The sequence below is a fragment of the Ischnura elegans genome, chromosome 8 (genome assembly GCF_921293095.1).
Source record: "Ischnura elegans chromosome 8, ioIscEleg1.1, whole genome shotgun sequence".
Classification (NCBI taxonomy): Eukaryota; Metazoa; Arthropoda; class Insecta; order Odonata; family Coenagrionidae; genus Ischnura; species Ischnura elegans.
Window position 1 is genome coordinate 11,179,317 of NC_060253.1, and position 27,028 is coordinate 11,206,344.

A 27,028-nucleotide genomic window follows, 5' to 3' on the forward strand; every position below is an offset into this window, starting at 1 on the left:
AGCGAAATTCAAATGATGATTACGTAGAGAGAACGACATTCACCATTATCATTCAAAAAGAAAACGTGATGTGAAAAGTCCTTGCCATAAGGATTTGTAATCGATCACAGCAAGAAATTATGCTTGGGATTTTTTCAAAATGATACATGCTCCTCGGTGTCATTAGCTTCACGAAGTGATTTGCTTCTCAATAATGCTTACTCAAAACGAATTGCCATTTTCCGGTAAATTTCAATGTGAATGAAGTTTAAAAAAGGCAAACTCATATTAAATGGAATAAAAACTCGATATGTCTCGGTGTAATAATTGCGACTCATAAGCCATTTCTTTTGGTACTGTACCCAAGCTTAGTTCCATTAGGCAACCCCAACAAGTTTACTCAATCATAAGTGCGGATTCAGACGCTGAATTACGTATTTACATGAAAATTCCAAGTCAGTTCTTACGAATGTAGCTAAGGAGAATTATTAGAGTTCATCGAATCAGCCTATCTTGGGAAGCACGCACAAATAATTACCATTTAACACTTGTATATCTAAGGCTGGAAGTAAATTATTCTGTTACTTGGATGCTCTATGCAATTTTGTTTCAATGTTCGACTGTTTTAGATACGAAAGTAGCCGCCATACAGGTCCAACATTGCGACCGTTGAAAATCACTCAAATGCGTGGACAGGAGTGGTACTCACTTCATTACCACCACGCCCCTTTTCGTAGCCGCGTCAAGGTCCACGTTGTCCACCCCTGTGCCGGCCCTGCCGACCACTCGAAGGCCAGGGGCGCCGGACAGCACGGACGCCGTCACCTTCGTCTCGGAGCGAACGATCAGCGCATCGTGGCCCTGGAAAGAGAAACATAATGAGGGCCGTTATAAACTGGGCACGTCATTGCGCATGTTGACAGTGCATTCATTTCTCAATCTTGCGAGCAATAATAAATACGCAGGCGAATACGTTGCCTTCAAGCATTCATTCACTGCATTTCGTCGTCTGTTGAGTGCGCGAGTAGCGTGTTACTTGTTAGAACAAGGAACAAACGAAATTCACTGCGCAGCGTTGTTGACATAGGTACTGGTCTGTTTCGCGTTAATGCACTGACACCAAGGTACAATTAATAAGGTGAAAAGGGAGACGAAGATCCCACGCATAGTTTAAGATTGCTTTTGCCACAACCTATATGGAATGTATACTTTTCCGCAACGCGTACTAATCCGAATAAGACCGAAATCTAATCGAAAATTAAAATTATTCACGTCTATCAAACGCGCTCTAGAATATTTTAACATATATGTTTATGATGAATCTCATATCTCTCGGAAATGTAATGGAACTTATCATGAACTTAAACTAATATGCATACACATAGAGCGTACCCTCGAGGTGAATCAATGAATCATTCACGTATTAAACGGTATGGCAGAATAAGAAAGTTTATGCGTCGCAAACCTTCCTATAGTTCAATACTTAATGTAACGCGTGTTACTTAATAAATGAGAGACAAACGATATTCTAATGATATTTCCTCGCGTTTACTTATCTATCCTCTGGAGTATCTCGAGGCATTGTACAAGACACCATGATCGGAAAATCACTCAAAGTTAGCAAAGCGAATATTTCATACAGGCACTCAGACATTTAATCTCACTTGACTTGTCGTTTTCGCATCCAGTAATTATTTATCAGCAGAAATGAGGGGCATTTTACTCAGTTGCTCAATATTCTGAATAATATTCGTGGTTACCATTGCGACATCGGTAAAATCTATCGACTATCGGTAAAAAATTGTTGGAATTGCGCGAATGCGAGCTCTGAATCAGAGAAGGAGCTATTTTGCCGTCTCGCATCCACGCATTCTCTCTCGCGTGTGTTCTAGCAATTCACCGCTTCACACGACGCAATTTTGATTGCGCCTTCGTGCGTTTGCTTCAGATTACACAATGGCGTGTCCCGTGTAAAATGGCCTTTACAACCTTCATATGCGCAATGGTATAAGCAACTCTTAATGGCTATTTGAGGTATTTTACAGTCATTATCAATACTTCTAGTATGGCAGAACCAAGGACTATATGTAAAGATCAAACGTAGTATATCTACTGCGGCTCCAACAGAAATTGTTTTCGTAATACTGTTTCTAAAGTAATGTCTTTCAATGCTCAATTTTAAATTACGCTGCTAAGCAATCTTCTATCGTATATTATTTCTACTGTAAAGATACCTTTTTCTCAACTTATACACTACCAAACTCTACAAATGAGGTACCAAAATGTACAGAAGTTATCAGAGGACATGCGACGGCATATCTTACTTCCTAAATATTGCTATTGTTTCCTAAAATTGGTTTTTAAACAATTAAAAAAAACAAACAACAAAAAAACAAACCAGTAAATATTCCTGACGTTAACGGCGCACAAACTGATACATTTGTTCATTTGCAACAATATCTCGTATTCTTTAAATAACTTTTACCAAAATGCGGCTGATTCCACATTCAAGTCTCCTGTTGATACGTAAGTATGAGTGCGTTTAACAGAGGATAGTGTAATTTCTTCCAATGTTGTGTTTAAAGAGGTCCTCTGACCTCAATTAGTACATGAACATTCCAATTAAATTTGTGCATAAGACCCTGCCTTTTTTTCTACATTTTAAAATTAGAAACGCGCCTATCCCTCTGTGGACCTGCATTGAAAAGAGCGGGGGAAACCCGCTGGGAGCGGGCGCAGCACGCTCGTTACTCAATAATAGTTATAATAAATCGATAAGAATATTTTCCAGCAGTTTTTAGGGGACTGAATCTCTCTTTTCTTCAACCAACATATTTTGCCTTCTATTGCAGAAATTATTCGAAAAGAACTCAGGAAAATAATGGTTATGTGTACAGCCTTTCCTTCTATATATCGTTATTGCCATTTAATAACCAAAGACAGACCCACATTTATGAAAATAACAATTAATATCACTCCGAAATAAGATGTGTTAGAGACGCGTACTAGGATAAGATGTCTCATTTGTTCACCTTTGATATCACTGTTCATGAGCTTCATTTGTAAAGGACTAGACAGAGATTCGGATTTTCACGAGCATGTGCCTCGACTTCAACAGCTTTTTGTATAGCATTCTTTTGGTTTTCGGACCGCAAGTCACCTCATATTTGCTAAGCGCAACTTTTGATGTATGATCTTTGTGAATGGTGCCCAATTGTTTCAGGCCCCATCACTGTCCCTTACCCCACTGAAGATAAGGCTTGAGGCAACATTAAGCAGCGACCTGAGGCCTCATTAATTCACGGGACGCAAGACTCCTCATCTGCTCGCGTCCCGTCCTTATTCGCGATCAATCTCTCGCTTTGACGATTTCAGCGCACAGAATGTGTACCTCAGTGCATCTCAAATTTGAAATATTTATAATCCGAGAAAATGAAAACTTTCAATTTTCAAACTCAGGCTTATGTGAATGAGGGTCGACACTTATGTAACTGCCCTGACACATAGTCTCAAGATGACAGCACAAGTTTCACACGGAAACAGAGGGGTCGAGCGAGAATGATCGAGCCCTTTAAAAGCTCGAAAATTTCGAGGCAGCCGTAGTACTTAAACTTTGATGCACACAAATTCGTAAAATCCAAATAATTCCATTCGTGGAGAAACATGAGACTCGAGAGAATCCTACGGGTCGTAGATAAACGCAAAGTCCTTTCAGAGACACCACGTGATCTCAACGAGGACATTTACGCTCAGCCCAGTTTCGCGACAGACAAAGCCTCTGAATCATACCATTACGTAAGACATCACGGAGGAGGAAATAAAAAAAGAAGAGAGCAGCTCCTCACGGGTTCAATGTGGGTCTTTGATCCGGACGACGGCCTCCCCCTCCCCTCCTCCTTCCTAACCCCCCCATCCCCCCCGCCAAGGACATGGCGGATGAAGCCGGCTCACCTCGTGACGACCACGTGGCCTCACTGCAGACCACGTGGGGACTGTGATCCGCAGATTCGTTCATTTCCCGGACCTTTCCATCTCGTTCAACAAAAGGAACTGGCTCATCGATCCCTTCAACTACAATCATGGTGGTGACGATATTCAGCCCATAGTCAAAACAATTATGGATGCTCTAATAGTTTTTAAAAACTTTCCATACTGCACTGGAAAATGCGTCGAAACCTCAAGTACTGTCATTTTTGTTCCTAAATACTTTTTAAAATTAAACATTTAAGAGTTCTCATCTTTAAATACCTAATGAATTTCTGGTCTTGCATTGATAAAATGAAAATTTTTCACAAAAAAAATCGTATCAATTAAGTCATAAGATAACGCTGAGAAATCATTGCGAGGTTTTATTGATATTATATAAATTATCTTTCGAGAATTATTTCTTTGAAAAATACTAATATATTTACACTAAAGTTATCCCTACATGATAAATAATTTTTTCCAATGGAGAAATGAAATTTTGGCATAAGTAAAACTTTTAGGAACGGTTATATTGTTAACTGATCGTTTCACGATCATCCTAGAAATTTCTTTATTACGTTTTAGAAAATATATTCATAAGAAAGGTCAGATTTTCTGACCGCTTAAGTTGCAAACCAAAATAGATTCTACCCAATGAATTTGTCCTGTATCACATTGTACAACAATTATTCCGCTGTGCAGGATACGAAATTTCGGTCTTCGTTAATATTATTTAAAACTAACATTAAGTACCTCTTTAACACTAAAACACAGAAAATACTTAAACCATTTTAGCCACCACTAATTTCTTAAGAGATAACTCAGACTCTTTTAACTACCATTTTCCACGTTTAATCGCTATGGATACGAAACGCATGCTTTTCAAAATGTAATACTTAGAATAATTAAAAAATCCTCTTATTGCTTCACAATAAAACGAAGCTGACGGTAAAATTTATGATGACTGAAAGCTTGTTGAAATGCTAAAAGGTTCGTCTTAATCAATTAATATGAGTTGCAATTTATATTTTGTATCAGTGATATACTTTTACGCGTGTTGCTTTCGCCGACTCTCACCCAATAATCCATGTAAATATGAATTATCTTGAGATTTGATTTCTCTTTAGAAAAGAATTTTTTTCTGGAATGACGCATTTTAAATAAACGAGAGAAAATTATAGAAAGCAATAAATTATTCCTAGAAGTAAAATTAATTACTCAGAAATGAAGTTTTTTATTAAATTATTATTATTATTATTTAAGGTATTCTAACAGTTAAGGTATGTTTGCATGGAGCACGAATCAACTCGGCCTCTTCCACACGTCACGAATTGCGCGCATGGCTCACTCCATGCCATACGCTGCCTTTTTCTTCCTCACCCCTTCCCCTCCCCTCCATCCACACCCCCGTCTCCTTTTGGTTCCTTCCGCAAGTTTCCTCGCTCACCATGTCTGGCACTTCGTAGTTGTACAAGCTCCTCTCCATCACCTTCGCCGTCCCTCCACCCCTCTACACTCTCACAGCTCCAACGGCAACCGCTTCTTTCTCCTCCTTGACCATTCGATTGTCAGCACAACCAACGATATAAGTGCTGCAATCAGGACCCTAGCGGAGAGGAACTTGGAATAGAACCAGGATCCGAGATACTCCATCGACACAAAAGGCTAGTGGCGGCGGGTGCCAGGACACCAGCCGTGGCAATAAAAAATTTAATAAATGAAGATGAAGAAATAAAACAGAAAAGCGCGCACTGAGTCCGTTATTTATTGAAGGCCATCATAGTTATCGGAGGAAAAACGATTTCCTGCATCAATCCGTTTGGGAGAATATCTCTTTTCACTTTTTTGTACACATGTTGGTCCTATAAATATATTGAGGTTCAAAAATGATGTTTTCCGTGTGCCCCTGAAAGATATCAATTATTAATTGCTCCAGCTTAAACTTAATAGGGTAGTTTCCTTCATCTTTGGTTGCGAAAGGCATTGATTGCGATTCGTTACCCACCATTAGTGTATTCATAATATACAAATTATTTGGATTTAGAAATACCGGTTTAGACGAATGAAACTTGGTCAATTATTATCCTCATTTGAAAAAGGTCAGATGCCGCCCATGCGATGCCACTCCACTGGACGTCACAGGGACCTAGTTCCTATACGAGTAGATAGGATTTTTACATCGTCTGAGATTACCAATGCATGCATGAGGCGCAGAACTCAGGGAAACGTATCTTAATAATCACCTATTAAAACTGCCTATGGTTGGAAAGTTTCCTTCGTTTGATACGGTATTAATAATCATTATTTAAGCCAAGCGCTACCTGCTAGCATCCTGCGTCGTATCAGCGCTCAAAGCCTCGCCCCAAGGTCACCTCACTTGCGGCAGCGGGAACCAGAACGACGTCACACGGAGTTTTCCCAGCATTCATACTTAGCCGTCGCGTTTCCGCGCGCTTGACAATTTTCACTTTTCAATTAATCGCGAAAAATAGATATCGCCATTAAAAAATCTAAATGCATGAAATACGTACTCCAGAAGTAATAATCTTTCGATTTAGGCATTAAAGAAATAATAGGAAGCCACCCTATTGCATTGCCAGAGCGAAATGCCTCCGGATCCGTTCCATCCATCCTTCGGAACGAATCTTGGCGAAAGATCCACTTACACGAGCGACGCTTTTTCTTTCTTTTTTATTCTCTCTCTCCCCCTGGCCCATGGAAATTTTCCGTTCTCTCTCTCTCTCTCTCTGGCCCCTCCACCTGCTCCCCTGCCCCTCTCCACCCCCCCCCTCCCCCGCCCGAACCCGCCAAAGGAAATTCCCGACACCGCACCCCCTCCGATGACCCTGACCAAGGCATTCATTCTCGTCTCCTTCATGGCCAGACCGATTTCCGAACTCAAATCCAACCCTGACCATCATCCTCAGACGCGAGCACAAGGCAGACGAAATCTCGCATTGCCAAGGCTGAGAAGAATCATCGGATTGGAAGGACATCGGCATCGAAGATACAAGGCATACATGGGAAACTGAGTCATGTGCTCAACGCAATAGGATGGGAGGCCGTGGAACTTGGGAGGAAGGAGAGTGTGCGAATATAATATATATTCTGTGTGCAGTGGCGCAGCGAGGGGGGGTTTTGGGGGATTAAAAACCCCCCCCAGAGCTCAGAAAATTTTTAAGTTAAATCCATTTTACTTATTTGGATCAGAATTACTTATATAATAGTGTTAGGATTTATCAAATATCCCTCAGAAAGCCGTAAAACTCACCATTTTGAACCATTATTCTTAAATATTTTCTGTAGGGCCCCCGCAACTCCTGCTTACCCTGGTGGGTATGCAATACCCTCACACCAGTAAGTATTAGTTACTCTAAACCCCCCCCCCCCTAGCCTTAATTCCTAGCTGCGCCCCTGTCTGTGGGATGCACCACCAATGGAGGCGGGGAGTAGCGAGGGAAGAGCGAGGCAAGGACACGGCAAGGATCCCCAGTTCTACGTGCATCAAGTGCCACTCACAATGGAACATTGCACAGAAGTTGCCTCTCTTAAATAGGACCAAACTATAATGATACGATTTACCAACTATAGTTTTCGAGCGCTTACTAAAAAGATGAAATATTTTCAAGAAAGTCTTAAAGAAGAAGACGAGTAAAATTTGTGCCTTTGTGATGACGGGCGTGTCTTTTTAATATTCATTCTACGCTTTTCCTGTGACCACCGGGCAATTTGCCCACTTCTAAACATATTCCTAGTAATAATAATATACTGATACGAATTGCATGAATATCTCCGATGACCCAGACCAAGGCATTCTATAAAGTGAGTGTTCGCGGATATTGGCACCCAGGAAAAAGTTTTACTACTATGCCTCGGTGCACATATTATCTCGGAGACAAAAGATATCATGTCCACAAATTTCTTTTGGAAGAAAAATATCATCGCAAATGATTCGCGTTAAGTCTCCAAAACCAATTTCCATGTGTTTTTCTTCAACTTCTCTTCAACTGTACACCGTATTATGTTTATGTCGCACAGTTTGTGACTAATTTTTATTTACCACATCCGGTTTCTTTTTACACAAAAATGTTTTTACAACACTTCAGGCCGCTGGAAACGTTAGAGTCAATTTTCTTTATATTTAATTTTTATGAACTCCGTTTTTTATATTGTGCTTCAATCTCTAATCTTATTATACCCCGTTTGCCTTATATGGAAGTGGATTCTAAAATTAGAGAAAATCTTCAAAAATATGAGTTCTTATAGGATTAACTGGCACTCTTCGACGACATTATAGCTTTTGTAGTGATTAAAAAATCGGTGCAATTTTCCCAATAGGGTGGTTTCCTTTTATTTTTTTATTGCCTAAATCGAAAGATTATTACTCCTGGAGTACCTAAGTATTTCGCGCTTTTAGATTTTTAAATGACGATATCTATTTTTCGCGATTAAATGAAAAGTGAAAATTTTCTAGAGACAGCAAAGATGCTGCTCAGGAGAGAGAGTGATGAGAGGAGACGATTGACGAGTAATAGGGACAAGACGCAATTTCCCACACGACGAATACGAGTCAAAACTTACTGAAGGTGTGTAACGTGGGCGTAACGTAGTTGGTGGGATCATTCTGCTCATGCATGTAACAGTAAAACACCACTCTGGGAGATTGTAATTCGATATTTTAGTCTCGACACCCGTTTAAGTTCAACGAGTGAATTGCGGTAGTTTAAAATACAAACTATCACGGGGTGCTCTCAATAATAGTTATTTAGCCTAACCTAACATTGATATTTACCCCCGTTGGATACGCTCCTGATATTTGTCGCATACCCTCCCAATATTCTGCAAAAATTAAGTCCAATATCGCGATGCTTCCTCTTCAATGTCTGCTTGCTGAGACAGGGTGAGAAGAGGTTTCGGTTTGAGAAATGTAGGCCAGGGGGAAATGGTTGAGCGGAGGAGACGAGGGTTGGGAGGGAGAGCGATGATGATGATGGCAAGGCAGCAGTCAGTCAGTTCATTGACACGGGGAAATGATTCTGGCCCGCCCATTAGAGAGCGATCATCATTTGACTGACCTTCGACGGCACGGGGGAAGCCCCGCCTCCGCGCCAAGGTCGTCCATGCGATCGGCAGCAAAAACCACGAAGACGGCGAATAAATACGGATAATGCTTCCAAATTCGCCAAAAATCATTCCGAAGGATTTAGCCAAGAGCTGTGGCGTATATAGATCATACACGTGGGTGGGGTGATGGTCAATGAAGGATAAGTAATATTAAACAAGGACGCCACATGAAATTTCATATTTGAAATAAACGTGACATTAAGAAAATTTAGAGAGAAAGATTTGAGATTTTCCCGGCGTATGATGATGCTGAAGTTGTTTCGGGTTTCCCACCGGATGAGGTTGTCCATCTCTGCCGACGTTTCGATGGCCGTGTCGTCCATCGTCATCAGGGCTTCAACTGAAACGTTGGCAGAGATGGAGAACTTGGTGGGAAACCCGAAACAACTTCAGCAAAATTTATAAAGCATTGTGGTACAAGTAGATGGACGGGAGATATCGGGCGGGCGAGGGATAGCTGAAACCCCCACAGAAATTATTTGTTACGGGAGGGGGTGTGCCTCTGGAACCCCTTCTTATACACGCGCTGGCCTAGCAAATACAAATGTCGTAATTATACAGCCCAAAACTTACCAATGACATACTGACTATTACTTACAATTAGATAAAAAGTAAGTTGGATAATTCTTTTTATGCTTCTGATTCGTCTTCCTAGAGCCACTGAAACTTACAAACATTTTGCGCCATTTATTTAGCCTGAGTTCCATTTCTTTTTTTACGCATGTCACCCATCAAGACTTATTAGTTCATTCAACTAAAATAAACGATATTACTATCTAATTTACTAGATAGTAATATATATTTTTGCTAAATGTTACAATCTATTTTTGTTAACTATTTTTGCAGTTGCAATTGAAGTCGCTAAGTAAATGAAAAAAATTAGACTCATTTCATATTCTTTCGACTGTCCTAGTTCTTACGCTGGATGTTCCGTCTATTGCAATTCATTGGATTCACCCGAGTCTTTCAGGTGGCCGGGCATAACCACCACCAAGAATATTCCAGTGTGTCGGTATTATTCTTTTCATTTCGCTGGAATGAGGAAGACGAATAGGGTAGTTTCCTTCATCAAAGAAAAAGAAATGCATTGATTGCGACTTGTTACCCACCATTAGGGTTTTAATAATATCAAATTATTTGGTTTTAGAAGTCCCAGTTTAAACGAATGGCAATGGTCAATTTTAACCGCATTTGAAAAAAGCAAGATTGGCACCCATGCGATTCCACTCCACGTGACGTCACAGGGACCAAGTTTCTATACGAGTAATCAGGAGTTTTACATCGTCTGAGATTACCAATGAATGCATGAGGCACAGATCTCAGGGAAGCATCTCTTAATAATCACTTATTAAAATTGTCTAAGGTCGGAAAGTTTCCTTCGTTTGATAAGGTAGTAATAATCCATATTTAAGCCAAGCGCTACCTGGTAGCAGGGTACTCTGCTACCTGATAGCATCCTGCATCGTATCAGCGCTCAAAGCGTCGCCCCAACGTCACCTCACTTGCGTCAGCGGGAACCAGAATGACGTCACACGGAGATTTCCCAGCATTCATACTTAGCCGTTGCGTTTCCGCGCGCTTGAAATTTTTCACTTTTCATTTAATCGCGAAAAACAGATATCGTCATCTAAAAATCTAAAAGCGTGAAATGGGTACTCCCTGAATAATAATCTTTCGATTTAGGCAATAAAAAAATAATAGGAAACCACCCTATTTGGAACAGGCAGCTTCCGATCCACGAAGGGTGTTAATACGAACGGATATGCTCGTAATCTGGCTCGATGATCGCGTGGTTTCCCTATTGATACTGTAACTATCGATACCTGCATGAATGAGCGGATGATTTGTTGTGAATTTGGCGGCATTATTATTTTTTTAAGATTTGGAGGGAAAGGTTTTTTACCTACCACCACGACTCACATTTGATGACGCACCTTTTATAGTCCAAACGAGAATTCGTATTCGTCATAGAATTCAACATTTTTACTGCCCAAAAATTAGCACCGTCATTAGAGTACAAAAGAAATACGGCCAACGATAAATGCTCTCCCACGAAATAAAAGCGAAAAGAACAATTTTTGCGTCGTCAATAGGGAGAGCTAAATAGGAAGTAAACATTTTTAAATTTTCAAGAAAATGACATTCGGATAGTTTTTTTTAGGGACTTCCTTACGGGCTAAAATCAATTTCAATGAGGCACGAGGTAACGATGGATAATCAAGATAGAAAGTAGAACTTTCACTGCTTGGCATTTGCTGGAAAAATTCTCGGTCAACCAGCATCACATCTCCACGCTTGATGAACTCTGCAATGACCTATTTTACCCTCTCAAGATTCGATTGCCCCCGGACAGTGCATCACACGCTGAGGATGCGCCATTTGGACACTCTAAGCCATGAGAACCACGTTTATCCCACCGGAATTCAAGCTGTATGCACATTAAGTCGTAATCACGCCACAGCATAGCGACAATGAAAGGAATCTTAATGATATTAGACATTTCCAACTATTCCTTTCGTACCTTTTCCTAATAATTCCTCCGCCATGAGGAATAGATGCTTTGGTCGAAAGTTGCTGGTGTCTGTGAAGATACCAGTTCGATTTAAGGATATTGTCGTTAACGTATGAATGGTATAATGGATATGAAATGCTGTTACTCACTGGAATTATGGCGGCTGAGTCAACCTCAATATACAGAGCATTTCGTCAAACCAAAGCCAAACCAAAAATATTTATCTACACTTAATTTTTTTAAGAATGTTACACAATAGTTTTCGAACATATTTCGCGCGTAAAATATGTCAATATAGTGTAAAATATTAATATTTATAACCTATTCATTTGAGCGAAAAATTGGTTATGTCAACGCACCTCTGCGTACGCTGCGATTGCATAAACATAATGAAAGTTGCGCCTCAATCTATGAGAGATGGTTTCCATGCCTCTTGCCTTCGCTAGGTTGAAACAGAAAGTGTCCTCGCGTCGAGCTAGTCACTTAAATCAAGGTTAGGTTAGTAAACCAGTTCTAAGGCGATAAGACATTCTCAAGACCGGAAAGATCTGGATTTCAATAGGGAGTTGATCCAAATCGTAAATGAAAATACAGATTGGATCCACGAGAGTCAGCGCAAGGAGAGAGAGATTGAGGAGTCGAGGCCGCCCGAGCATTGTCTTCGCAGCACAGTGCACCTCGTGTTGCGTTGCTTGGGAGATGAGACTATCAGAAGAGGTCGAAGGTAAATAATAAACATTATGCGATGATGTTCTTTCTTCCGCAGTTCAATATAAGATAAGGTGAAACGGTGGACTCCGGTTATGTTTGCCACAGGGACGGCAGCTCCATTGGGACCAATATTTGAGAACAGAACCCAATGGAGAGATCACATCTTGTTGACTTGAGTTGTTTGGGACAAAAAATACGTTAAAATCGGTGCAACTTTCCCAATTCTCAAGCGAAGGTATGCGATTTTTTAAACGACAATAACCGATGCTGTCTGTTTCTCGCGACAGAGCTGATCGCGAATCCTCTTCATTCATCTCTTTGTTTCCAAAAGGGGAAACAGTGGAGCCATTTTTCAATGGACTCTCAGAATTCCTTTAGATTAACAATTTTGAACCGTATCCTCATAATAACAATAGCAATTGATAATAACAGAACAGTGACGCATTTTGATCCTCAATCAGTCTTCTTACAATTGGGTACATTCACATTTACGGATAAATGCGGGAGGCCCTAGGTTGGATTAATTGCGTCCCTCCCACACTGCCCCAATCAACCAGAATTAAATGTATTTTGCGTGCAGAAGAACACTCATTATAAGTGTTTGTAGGATCGAAAATAAGGTAAGAGACGTATAACCAATGGTAGCAAATAACACTCGATTAAACGTCATCCTTCCTTCTCTTTCCCCGTCTTTATCTAGAAACTCAGATCGAAATGTCACCTATGCTGAGGGACTCACATCCTAAACGGAATATTGCGAGAGGAATATGAACCTATATACGTAGAATTATTTTTAGATTAAAATCAGAGCGAGGTGAAAGTCTATGAAAATGTTAGCTCCTTTGAGATTACAGCCTTTCTATTCTTGACTGAGCCATTGAAAGTAGATACTAATGGTTCATATCATACTTCACGTGTATTCGTTAAACTTCCTACTTCACGTGTCAGAATCTCAATTTGAATGAGGTGAGAGTCAAAGAGGGTCAAATTTATAACCTTCAAACCCTCCATTAAATATTACCAATAATTTCACAAAATGACACAGCATGTATCAGCTTCGGGCATGAATGAACTAGAAATTTTATCACGAAGAATGCATGCGACTTGACTCTTACCTGGATGGATTATTTGTATACTGTCGGCCTAGTATCCATTTTTTCTGCAAATTCATTTTGATTGTCCAACTAGCCAAGTTAATTAAGGCCTCAATTGCATCACTTCACCACTGGATAAAAACGTAAATTTAGATTGAATTCGCAGAGTAAAAAGTTTTGTGAAATTTTCATGCCATTTTCGAATAGGATCATTCACTTACTCATTCAAAAATACGAAGAGCCGGAACAAGAATACCCCCTTACCACAAATAATTTATTGCGTGTTACAATTATTTAAAAGGTTTCCCTGCACTCAATTTCCATGGCAACTGGAACACACTTGCTCGAGATTGAAATCTGACTCTTATATCTGTCCCCATTTTCCGCAATATCTATCTAGTGATTCCATACCGCGATACTGGCTCAGTAAAGGCGATACACGATAAATTACGTCAACTCAAACCTCAGATACGACGATGCGATATCTGGCGCGAGTGAGACTGGCACGCTATTCACGCCTATTGCCCTTTTTCTATTAGACTAGAGTGTGCTTGCACAAGACGTCTCAGCCAATCAATCAGTTGACGGAGAGAAAGTGCGTCCAGCAGATATCACTGAGGAGGATGTATGGCCAACGGTCAAGATCACGAGAGCCCCGCATTAATGACACTTACGGGCTGATCCACTGGCTACTACACAAATGAGGACACATAATATCACTTCTCGACCTCATAAAATTCCACTGATCAAATCGGAGCGGATGAAGGTTTTCGCTTTGCTTTAATGCGATGCCAATCGCGTACAGCGATATCTCTTAATCTACACGTCAGTTGATCTCCATACTGACGTAAGAGGGCTCATATATTCTCATAAGTTACCTAATTATGGCCAAATAGCATTATTTCGAAAACTGGAATGTGATTCTCAGTGAAATTGCGTCGAGGAATGAGTTACAAAATCCGGATACAGGAGAGAATCTACGGTTAAAACTAGAGAAGATTATATATTATAATTCATATCAAAGCCTAATATCTCTTATATACTAATTCTCTAATTTATCTTATACTTCTCCCCTTTTTTATACAGTTCATGAAACTTGTGCATAGACTAGTGCATTTTCACAGCTGAGGTCACACTATATTTCCAGGTCCGATAGAAGCTATAAATTAAGAGAGATGTTTTGCCGAACGGATAGATATGGGAATTCGTTTTTCCCACGAACCATAAAGGACTTTGATAAACGCTAGTCCCAACTTCGTTAGAGCAATTCAATTTTTTAGCTGTAAACGGCTGGTGTCCTAACACCCCCTGCCACACGCCTTTTAGGCGGCTTGCGGGGTATTATGTAGATTTAGATCACCACACAGAATTTGAGGTAGTCTCACGGCGAATGCTTTCCTCGTTCAAAGGTCTCCACTGCCGCTCACACCCCCTTCCCTTAAGAACACGCGCCCTCAATCCTCCATGAACGAGTAAATGAGCTCCAATGACGTCACCAACTTAAGAAATGCGGGCACACTCGCGTTTTCTTATGCTTGAAACTCACGAGAGTACAAAAGGCATGGATGTTTCTTTCCGCATTTTACTCAGCTTCCGTCTTTCGATTTATTGCAATGAATTGAGACCAGCGACCTCATCAGACTCATCGGTGTCATCAGGAAGGGAACCGATTTAACCGCAGACCGATACCGCGGCAGCACCATCTTCGTCGGGATATGCATGTGCACGCAGCGTGGAAATCGTCGGAAGACGATCCAGCCAGAAGCATCAGTGCCTTTCGCAACGGCTCTTTCAGCGCGCCTTGGGTGCTGCGAAGCTAGAAAACTATCCTCATCTCTACTGGGGGCCCGCGGCCCTCTTACATAAGCCCATGGGAAAGCCACCGCTAACATAATTAAGATAATTACTTTTTTTTCCTTATCTTGACCTTGTTTAATTCATTTTAAATTTTTCTGGGAGTGTAAGTCAACGTATGTTATGCAAAAAAAACGCTATCGTAACATTCATTTATGTAAAAATATTGTATATCTTTGTATTTTATATTGTTCTTATGTTTTTCTTTTTTAGCCCTGATGATGGTTTAAAATAAATGGAAACGTTGGCTATAACTTTTTTGCATAACATACGTTGACCTACACTCCAGGAAATATTTTAACATAATTAAGATCCAAGAAGACTGGGGGGGAGGGGGCACGACTAATTTCACGAAACGAAATTAAAAATTTACCCAATAGAAAAAAAAATACTAATTGCATCGATCACTGTTTTAACAGATGGAATGGCACTATCAACATTGCTACCAGACGACATGAACAAATAAAAAAGTAAAATCAAATAAGCAAAAGACAGGTTTTCACGGAAATTTTATGTCAATCGTTCACGATTACTTTTGGCAGTAAAATGAAAGAGAAATGTCTTCCAAAGTTCACGAGAGAATTTCTCTTTCCCTGCGCTTAGCCTTCCTGCTTTCACCCGACTGCAATCAGTGGCGCTGAGAAGTAACAGCCGCACAGCAGCAGCGCATGTGCAGGACCACGCATAGGGGAGGAGGTGAGCAAGAGCGATCGGAAAAGAGCAGGAACGGAGCGATTGAACGGGAGCAACCCCCGTCCCCGAACACAATGCATGCACACGGGAAACATCGTCAATGTGTCTCACGGATGGGAGCGGAAGGGAATTCGGTGAGGCCGCATCCCATTTCGATTGGATATGGGGGAAGCGGTCCTAACCTTTCGATCGTATCAATTTAAGGGCCCCCAACGAAATTGAAATAAGATAATTATAATAATAATAATATAAACGTTCTCGACAACCTCCTCCCAACGAGGTGAAAAAGTTTAGCCTATAAAATTATGAAATAATTGAAGAGATATTTAATTTGTTAGAATGTTGGGGCTAATGTAACGAAACGGAATCATCAACGGATCAACGGATACAAATTCCATTTCTCCGTGGAAGCAATCGAAATGAGGCTCTACAGAAGTATAATAAAGACCAAATTCATCGAACGCGTAAGTAATTAAATCTACATAATACCCCGCAAGCCGCCTAAAAGGCGTTAGCGTCAGCAGGAGATGTTAGGACACCAGCCGTTTACACACAAAAATGAAGTGCTCTAACGACGTTGGGACTAGCGTTTATTGAAGTCCGTTATGGTTCGGAGGAAAAACGAATTCCCATATCTATCGTTCGGCAAAACATCTCTCTTAATTTATCGCTTCTGTCGGACCTGGAAATATAGCGTGGCTCTAATAGTATGTTCTCCGTGTCGATATTAAAGATATCCATTCTCAATTGCTCAAGCAATCTAAGCCTAGCGCGCAGCCTCTGAGTCTCCAGCGGCTCCCAGCCTAGTTCGATTAACATCTGGGTAACGCTGTCTGTACGCCCGTAGCAGTTTTTGACGACACGCGCAGCATTCCTTTTGTATTTTATTAAGTTCGCGGATTAAGTCTTTCTGCACCGGATCCCATACGCTCGATGCATATTCAAGGTGCGGTCGGACGAGTGCGAAATAGCACCTTTTTTTTACCTTTCTCATCCGAAAATCTTCCTACAATACGCTTGACGAATCCTAATTTCTTCAGGGCTCTGCCGAAAAAATGCCTTTTATGTGTTCCCCATGAGAGGTCCGAGGTTATCGTAACTCTCAGGTACTTCACTTCGTTTGTTGCCTTTATGTTAACACCATCCCCTGCATAAACATGGTTATGGTTGGACGAATTCCGCAAGAAATGCACCGTCATTCATTTGATCAGATTAAGTTCAAGTCTCCACTCCTGGCTCCACAAATGAACGTTGTTTAAGTCCCATGATAGAATTTTATAGTCAGAGTGATCAGAAATTTCGCGATAGATGACAGCGTCGTCAGCAAAGAAAATAATGCTAATACGGGAGCAGAGATCATTTATGTATATAATGAACGAAAGGGGGCCGATTACGCTTCCTTGTGGAACACCAAATTAGGACGTCCTTGAGAGAGCAGGAGCGAGGACGAGTCTACCGTAAACTTGAAAAGGAACTCGCGATGAGACGGTGCGATGAAGACACTCCCTGAAGGGCAAATAGGTGACAGTTGGTACACCTTGAATGAGAAACTTTGATCATGTAATGAAGGGCGTAAGAATTTGAAGAGTGAATTGAATGATGAGGCCGGAGATTAGAGCCACGTCAAACCAAGTCCAAGATTTTTGATCATGTTCCAAGAGTTTTTATGATCAATTAAAAAAACTCGTTCAAGGTGTAATGTAATTATTTATTTCTTTATTTATATAATTGGAGTCATGAGGGGGATGGGATCCCTAAATGCGCGTCTGAGTACGTGTTAGTGATTACAGACGACTAGTGGCAATGATGACAGATGAAAAAAAATGCTCATTTTTGAAAAAAATATATATTATAGATTAATTGTTAATTTTGCCACAACAAAATGGTTTCTAAGATATTTAGAGATTTCGTAAATCGTTCAAAATATTCATTAGAATTTTTTAAAGACAATTCAATAAAATATATTAAAAATATAGAGAGTACTCCTTGAACACACCAGTGCTACGAAAACACTAGTTTATCTGGCACTTCATTTGCAATTGTTTATTTTAAAGTATATCTTAGTTCTAGAAGAAAATTTATGCACTCAATTAATTTATTCCAATTTTACCATGATTTACGACATGCGTTATAATATATTCAAATTGCATCGAATTCTTCGGAAAATATTCGGCGATTCATAATTTGTTTTACTTCGGTAGGATATAAAACAACACGTTGAAAGTTTCACACAAGTCTGTTCATTTCTTAAATAGTGCGCTATGTCTATCTTCGTGGGGGAGCAATGATTAAAGTAGGTCATAATGCGTTGAGAGGCACTTGTCACAGCAATCGCAATCGTCGTGAGAGTGTCGCCTAGGAGGGGGCGTGGCTAGCGGCAATTGCGACGCCGAGACCCGCAGCGGTGGTGGACCTTGACTATTACAGCATCCAAATGCGCGGTTGCCATGAGGAGACATTGCCAATGGGCAGAATGGGAGATAGGTTGACTTTCAAACGTCACCGAGGAGGACAAAGCAAGCCATGCGGCGCAATAGTGCATGCATCTGGGTCAACGTAGTACTGCTATCTAGGTCGCTGACTCCCTCTATATGGACACATAAATTATAACATTATATTAGATATCACTGCGCATAACGACCGATCACTGCCACTACTTATCGAATTCAACGATTTCCATCGAGGCAACAAATAAGGACCCAAGGGGGTCCTCAGAAGGTTACAATGCACCGGGGCCGGGACCCAGTAATTCAACTGATACGCCGGGGAGGGGAGTGGGATGGAAAAGAAAAAAGATTGAGGCGCCGCCGCGATAGGAGCCCAACGACGCCTCTAGGTTGGGATAGGAGTGGAAGGGTAGGATAGGGAATACCCTCGCCGCTATGAAAGCGACCAGGGCCCACTACTAGCGAAGCCATAATTTGTTGTGCCAACGATTTTGGAAGATTTTTCTATAAAAGAGAAAAATCCAAAGATCAAATCGTTTGATTTCCGCCGAGGCAGTGAGCCATACCGAGATGGGTCAAAATGGGAGGTCTTCCAATAATGCGATTCGCAAATTAAATGCTTTCGATACCCCATTGATGATCAAACTCAAAATAATAAGCAATTTGTCCAAACAAGCTTTCAATATCGGTATTAAATAAGGTAGAGCGCTTGACAACGGAAAATAAGGGATGGGTTCAGATCTAGGCGGGTGAAGAACTAATACATCTTGAATAGGGTTTCTCATTCCCTTTACAAATTAATGATGATTCCCTTTACATGATCGCAACCAGCTTTACATGTACTAATCACAATTACACGCATATTTACAATCATTTTAATCGACCCCTTCACACGCATTACTCTCCTTTTCAAATATCTTGGCAACTAAGCGGCGGAAGCAAGATTTATGCTATTAAGGAATTAAGTCTTTCGGCGTGACGTCAACTCGTGAAAAAGCTGAACTCATTGTCAGTGATATGAATCAATCCGTTGGTTTACGCAGGAACACTAGCATATTCCGAGACTCCAAAACATTAGTCTCATCAATCAGCTGCAAAGGAAATTAAAGATGAAAAGTATATGAAATGCCTCACGCAAAACCTAGTTTGGAACTGAATAGGCCTTCGACAAAAATCGAAATAATATCAAGAATAGCCTTACCCTGAATCCACGCATGAAGCACAATTACAAGAGGTCATTTTTATTTATTTATTTATATCAACCAAAAACAGCGCTAAGGCCTTTACATTGGGTTATAAACAAAATAAATTACGTAAATATAATTCATAAACATGTATAAAAATAATATCATAAATAACAACCATTTTCAACATATACAATACATGCAAAGGTCGGTGTCAAAAAGATAGAATTTTCACTTGGTTATTGAACTTGGTGCGGGAGGCAAAGGTGTGAAGAGAGGAAGAAGTATTGATTTTGAAATAGCCGCGCAAATGACACGCAGTTCGTCTATCGATCCAAACTCCCTAAAACCCTCAGTACAAAACAAATTTATCTCGCAAGAAAGTAGTGCCACTCGCAGCATCACGTGAGGAAGGGGAGCCTCGAAGCAGATAAGACACGCAATGCAATGTGCAGCGGACATCACATTTTCTCAGTCCGCGCACCGCCGCGAAGGCACTCTGCTATCGGAAGCACTTCCGTCAGCGCACGCAGACACCTCAGACACTCAGCAAACGTGCGTCAGCTGAACGAACGGAAGGCTGAAAGCAAGGGGACTGCATATAGGAGGCCCAATTCCATCCCATTGAAGGCTGATTTCTTTGCCGCTTCGGTCGCATTTTAATCGGCTCACAGAAATGTCCGCGGCGTGGTGATGAGTACAATGCGATCCACTTTTTTTTCAATATTTTGCAGTATTAAGTTTGTCATTGCGAGGAATAGCATTGGAAAGTAATGAATTTGATGGATCACTTATTCATGTATATACATTTCGATTGAAAACCCTCTAATTATACCTTATTTCCCCGTGAAACTCAGATCAATTTGCCCATCAGCGACGCGAGTGGCGACTTTTGTAAACGCATTTGAATGCCCAGTTCGTGACAATACATTTGGAGGCCGACTTGAGGATCCTCTTTCGTAATATTCGTGGCTGAATGAAAAGAAATCCTCGCGCCGCAGGGACCTAACACTCACATGCAGATATCCAATGCAAGGGACAGTGCATACAGAGAAGAGAGGATACATCCCATCCCATACTATAGGAAGGCTGACAAAACCTGATAGACAATACCAATGACATTTCTCTGGCAGTTAACATAAGAAAAAAACAAAATTCAGAACTCTTTAACTATCCACGTAAATATGTATCAAAATAGGGTAGTTTCCTTCATCAAAGAAAACGAAAGGCATTGATTGCGATTCGATATACCATAAGTGTATTCATAATATAAAAATTATTTGGTTTTACAAATCCCAGTTCAGACGAATGGCAATGGTCAATTTTTCTATTGCTGTCAATTGTCTATCTGATATATAAGCCACAAGATGATACTTCAACCTCGAGGTATATTCTTGTTTACTGCAATAGATATTCTTGTGTGAATCTACGATTAAAAATTTGACTAAAAAGCTTCGTAAGAACATTGATACAATTCATTATGGTTCATAATTTCCCCTTATATTTACGCTCATTTAGACTTATTGGTCAACGAGAAGTCGATAAATCGATGCACGGATGCTTATCTTCATTTCAACGCAACGGCATATTCAGCAATGTCGTATGAGGTCTTGTGAAAGTGATGACTCGGAAATCATGCCATCGGGAGAGAATTTCAGCATTGGGAAACTCGAACACATCGTCAAAAATCACGACTTGAAAAGCACACTTCTCCTTTTAACGCTTAGAAACAACCACTTTTGATTGAAACGAGAGTGATTTCATTATTATAGCCATCATATTCTACGAATGTTCCAAGCGAACTAGTAATGTTATGAACAACGAAGAGTTACAATATAATGGGTGAAAATTCTGCCCGATACGAACCAAATACCAATGTAACTTTAATCACGAGTAAGGTTCTTTGCCCCGGTATTTATTTCATATCGGTTAGATAGAACACCAGAAGTGAATCGCACGGCTTTGACCCGCTTTAATCCGAACGTGGGCCCATTTATTCACGGGAAAATATAATGCATATTGGACGGGGGTTAAGGCAGTGAAACCGTGGATGATCAACGAAATGATGACGTGCAAATAGCAATTACGGATCTGTCTCTACAAAGAGAGAGTTAGCTGATCGGGACTCCATGCTACGGAATCATGACCAATGAATACGTTTGTAAGCCGCGATTGTCTCCATTTAACGAGAACGGTTTGCATTTTCTCCCCCTGTTGGATGATTGGGGGTGGCGAAAACCCCCCTTCCCCACTTCAGTTTCATTGTTGCAGAGCCAGGGCGGAGTGAGCGACAGACTCCCGAATGCAATCCACAGGTGCGAATACTCCGCAGGGGTACACCCGCTTGCACTGTCCTCGACTCGAACTAGAATTACTTGATTACGTGTCGAGTACTTCAGTGCCTGGAGCTGCGCAGTTGCCATGGAAACGACCTCGGGGAGAGGGTGAGGTGAGCCTACCCTGCCAATGTGATCACTGCCCTTCATTATGAAAATCTTTAACTATTATGAGCATCAATACCATCGAGTAATAAGAGAGAATTCATTATTTTAATACAAACTTTAACGCGAATATTGATTTTTCCCTCTAATGGAATTCAATTAAGACTTCCATTTCGGCTTTGAGGGTTCAATACTACCAATAAACAGTTAGTTTTGAGTCCCTGTAGAAAGCACAGCGGGGATATTCATAAGAGCAAACGACTTGATAATTCTTTCCATAGATATATAATATGAGGACCCGATTTTCCCACAGCACATTCACTCTCTTTAAGTCCTCTCAACTTTCCGCTGCCTTAAATACATCTACATAATATCATACGAGCCACCCCTAAGGTGTTTGGCAGGGGGTGATCAGTCACCAGCAAGCAATTGGATTCCCACATGCACACCACACGGTCCAAAAAACGTCACGCATACTAACAAATTATTCTACCACACGCTGTTAAAAAATAACAATAAAATTCAGAAACATGCAGTAAGTTATAATTAGTTAAGTTAGTAGGCTGCACTACAAGTCATCTAATCTATTTATGAGTTCCAACGCTGCCGTTATAATCTCTTATTGATTGTGGAAGAAAACACATTCTGAATCTGTCTGTTCTACAGTCTATCCCTCTTATTTTATTTATATGATCCAATCATCCGCAGTATTTTGGCGTTCATAAGATCGTTAGCTAGCTATTAAGATGGCTTACTTCGTTTAAAACACTCTGCGCTTGAATTTATCTATAAGGTTTAGTCTATTTTTCAGTAAGGTCGTTTGTTAGTTCATCCCTATCTTTGCTTGAAAGGATTCCCCTGTAAACTACAACGTCGTCTGCGAATAATCGTAGCTTACTGTGTACTACTTCACCAATGTCGTTTATATAAAGAAGGAGTAGGAGTGGGCCTATGAAACTACCCTGAGAGACGCCAGAAGTGACTCTAACTTCGTCGGAGACTGCACCATCTAATAGTACTCTTTGCACGCGGTCGCTCAAAAGTTCCCTTATCCATGAAATTACATCTTCATCTAAGCAGTAAGATTTCAGTTTCGTTAATAATTTGCTGTGGGGTACTTCATTAAATGCTTTTATGAAACAAGAAAAATCGCGTCTACTGGAATGTTGTCCTCTCCGGAGGCTAAAATATCGTGGGCGAAAAGCGCAAACTCGGTTTCGCATGATCTACTTCTCCTGAATCCATGTTGAGTTCTCATTAACAAGTTTTGCGCGTATAGGTGTTTCATTACTGAGCTGACTACGATGTGTTCAAGGCCTTTGCATGAGATGGACGTTAAAAATATCGGTCGGTAATTAGATGACCGTTCCTTGTCTCCACTTTTTAATATGGGCGTTACATCAGCGATTTTCCAGTCATTAGGTACTTCGTGTTGCTTGATGGATTTACTGACTATTAACTGCAAGAAGGGGGCAATTTCTGAGGCTACTTCTCTATATACGCGAGAAGGGATTTCGTCTGGATCAGGTGATTTATTTGGACTGAGCGATTTCAAATGTTCTATTCCGTGCACACTAATGTCAATAGGTGGCATCATTCGTATGCAGAGATTGTCAACTGTTTCGGATGAGTTCTCAGAAGGCTCGGTGACTACGCTCTAGAAGTAGGAATTAATAAATTGGCGATATCGGAACTGTTTGTCAACACATCTCCATTATCTTTTCCCAGCGAACATACGTTTTCGTACACCGAACATACGTTAGGTAGATCTTTGTCCTTGAACTTCCCTAGCATAAGACCAAACTGCTTTAGGGTTATCCCGTAACTTAGTGTTTTTCTTTTAAAATCCGTGAATGCATTCCTAAATGCTTCATTCGTGGCGGCTTTAGACCACCTATATTTTTACATTATTAACTCGCGTTCATTAGCGGATAAATCCGAGCTGACTTTTTTCATTTAAGCATAGCACGCTCTTTGTTGCCTCAATGATTTTCTCATTTCCGCGTCATACCATCTCGATTCGCTGCCTTCTTTTACTGTTTTACTAGGGATGTAGCTATTTATTCCAGAAATTACGAGCGAAAGAAAATGTTTCCAAACACCCTCTACATTTAACTTTAATATTGATTCTTGAAACGCAGGGAAAACATTTTTCAGATGACTCTTAAACCCATCAAAATCAGCTCTTTTAAAAATGAAGACTTTACGTTCTTTTTTAAAATTTTCAGCGGTATTTAGAGAAAACTTTGTAGTTACTACCCTATGATCACTTATTCCTTCGACGGTGCTCACGTTTATTACCTGATGAGGTATATTTGTCGCTAATAAATCAAGAATACTTCCTCCTCTGTTTGGTACGGATGCAATTTGAAACAATGAATTTCATACAAAAGTGTGTAATAACGCCTCGCAAATCACTTTATCTCTCCCACCAGGAATGTTGCTATATGTCTCCCAATCTATAGAAGGTACGTTAAAATCTCCACCGACAATCAAGTTTCTTTCAGGATACTTGGATGCTACGCTGTTTATTTGGGTTTGAAAATCCAACATTGACGTTATATCTGAGTTAGGTGGTCTGTAATACGATCATAATAAAATAGTTTTGAATTTTGGACACTTAATTGAACACCACACAGATTCAACGCTGGTCTCAGTTACGGTTACCGCTTGGATGACGATTGAATTCTTTACAGCTATAAATACTCCGCCTCTCGCTCGATTAATTCTATATTTCCGATAAATAGTAAACGATTTTGGGAAGATCTCATTGTCTGAATCATCATCTGTTAGCCAACTTTCAATTCCAATAATAACGTTACACTTCGTAACATGAATTAAATGTTGGAATTCGGGAATCCCATTTCTTAAACTAAGGAAATTAACCACAGCCACGACTAATACTTCGGAACTAGTATTATTGCGATTCGGGACTATTTCTGAGTTTCTCTTTTCGATTAGGCTATTTTTATGCTCTATACCCCTGATAAAAATGCTGGGCATTACCAGGGCATGGGCTTCTATAGGCAAGGATAAGGCTTACCCTGAACTAACCCACATGCGAGAGAGCGTTTATCATACGTGCGTACATCCAAGGTAAATGGGGGAGAGGCAGCTACTTTCCCTGGCAATTCGAGGATTTGATTGGGAGTCTCAACGCGATGTCTTCACCCGGGATTCAAACCGCAGGCCATAGGATAAGTAGCCAAGCGCTGTACCCCCTTCCCATGCAAGAGTTGATTTCAGTCACTCGTGTTTTCGTCTGGGAAGAGCTCTATCCTCACGTATCCAAACTAACACTCGGATTCAATCACAGAGCGAGCCGCAGCGCGCATAACTCACTCGTGGGGCGATGTTGCGCGCATCAACTCTCACTCCTCCATGGAAACATTTCTCAAAAGGCTATTATGCTGTCAGCACCAGCAATCCCACCGCAATACACGCGAAGGGCACACTGCCAAGTAAGTCTCGCATCCACAGGAGAGAAAGCGACGTTTCGCACACTGCAGCTTCTGCACCAGCTTAGCGGACTAGTTGCGAGAGGCTTTCCATGCAACTTATTCGATTAGGCGAAAATGTTTCGGAAAAAAAATCGAAATCATTACTAACGTTACGACGATTAGATAAATGCCACATATTGTTGATTTACTCGTTACCACCATCATAAATCACATTAACTGCCACACTATTACATTACCCACAATCGGGTATGGAACCACGGACTTCCGATCCACAGAGAAGAACACAACGCGACGCATTTCCTTCACTTTCAATGTAGAGCTATTACTAGAAGCTATACCCTCGCAGCCAATCAGTATAATGGACCACGATGCTCGGTGAATTGTGGCGTTAGTCAAGGAAGCTGGATGGCGTTGGCCGTGGTGATCCGCGAAATGGCCTGGAGGGCTTAAACTAGCTGCTAAAAGAAGTTTTTACTTCTTCCCGGTGCCGAGTGCGGATTTTTAAGAAGATTTTCCGGGGTTCCCTCTGGCGAGTGGCACATGAAATCGATACCGTCGCATCGAGGGCTAAGGTCGTTACTGTCGTCAGGGTAAAAGTCCACCGCTACCTGCAGAAATGTAAACGTTGGTATCTGGCGAAATCACTACGCGGAGGAAAACCCGAAAAATAATCCTGCATAAGCCTGGGGTTCAATTCTCGGACCGAGACATTTTTCTTGATTTTCTCGTTACCACCATCATGAATCACATTAACTGCCAAACTATTATATTACCCACAATCGGGTATCGGGTTGTGTCATTTCACGCGATTTGGTCGACACCAATCACAGCCACCGTCGAAGGTTTCAGCAATTATTACGCGCTGCGATGACGGCTGTTGGACGTGGATGAGGCTTTCGGAAGCACCGCTAGAGCGATGAGACGGGGATGGAAGAGAGGAAGTTTCGCTCACCTGCAGCTCCTGGACCAGCTGATCGGCGTTGAGGCCGTGCTTGCAGAGGACGCGCATTCCGGCCGAGGAGAGCACGTCCATGCACGCCTTGTCCACGGCGTCGCTGATGAGCACACTGCGAATGGGAATGCCGGCCATCGCGCAACAAACGAGAAACGAAACGGGAGTGGAGAAGAAGGATGCACGACTCCGAGTGCGACGACCACACCGGAGCAAGTGTTGTGCTGTGAAGGGAAGGCAGGGTGGATGCGGACGTATTTATAAAGAAAGGGACGGCGGGAGGGGGGAGAGAGGGGAGGATCGGCTGGCAGGGGAAGGGGGAGTGACGGGATGCCATGATGGACAGCGGCAGCAATCAAGTCTCGCTCGAAGAGCATTCGATTGATCGAAAACGGCACCACACGTGGAAAAAAACTGCAGTAGCAGCCGACTATTGCTTACTCATTTTATCATAGTATTCTACCGATTAAGGTAGGTTTTCATGGAGTACTAAAGAAGTGATTTGGGAGCCTCCTTTTCCTTCCAACACTGCCTTCTTCAGTTCACTCTAAGGCCTACTCCCTTTCAATCTATCTAAAAATCCTATTTTTTCCTTCCCCTCCCTCGTTTC

General features: G+C 41.2%; 1 protein-coding gene across 1 annotated transcript in view; it reads right to left on the reverse strand.

The window, feature by feature from the left end:
- Nucleotides 1–26,655, reverse strand: part of LOC124163308 (D-3-phosphoglycerate dehydrogenase) — a 45,945-nt gene extending 19,290 nt beyond the window's left edge. Inside the window, exons 1-2 of the mRNA XM_046540123.1 lie at nt 26,419–26,655; nt 689–840 (exon numbers count right to left, since the gene is read on the reverse strand). Coding sequence (XP_046396079.1) covers nt 689–840; nt 26,419–26,556 — 290 coding nt within the window. The 5' untranslated portion in view covers nt 26,557–26,655. The remainder of the gene's footprint in view (nt 1–688; nt 841–26,418) is intronic.
- Nucleotides 26,656–27,028: the final 373 nt, after the last annotated feature.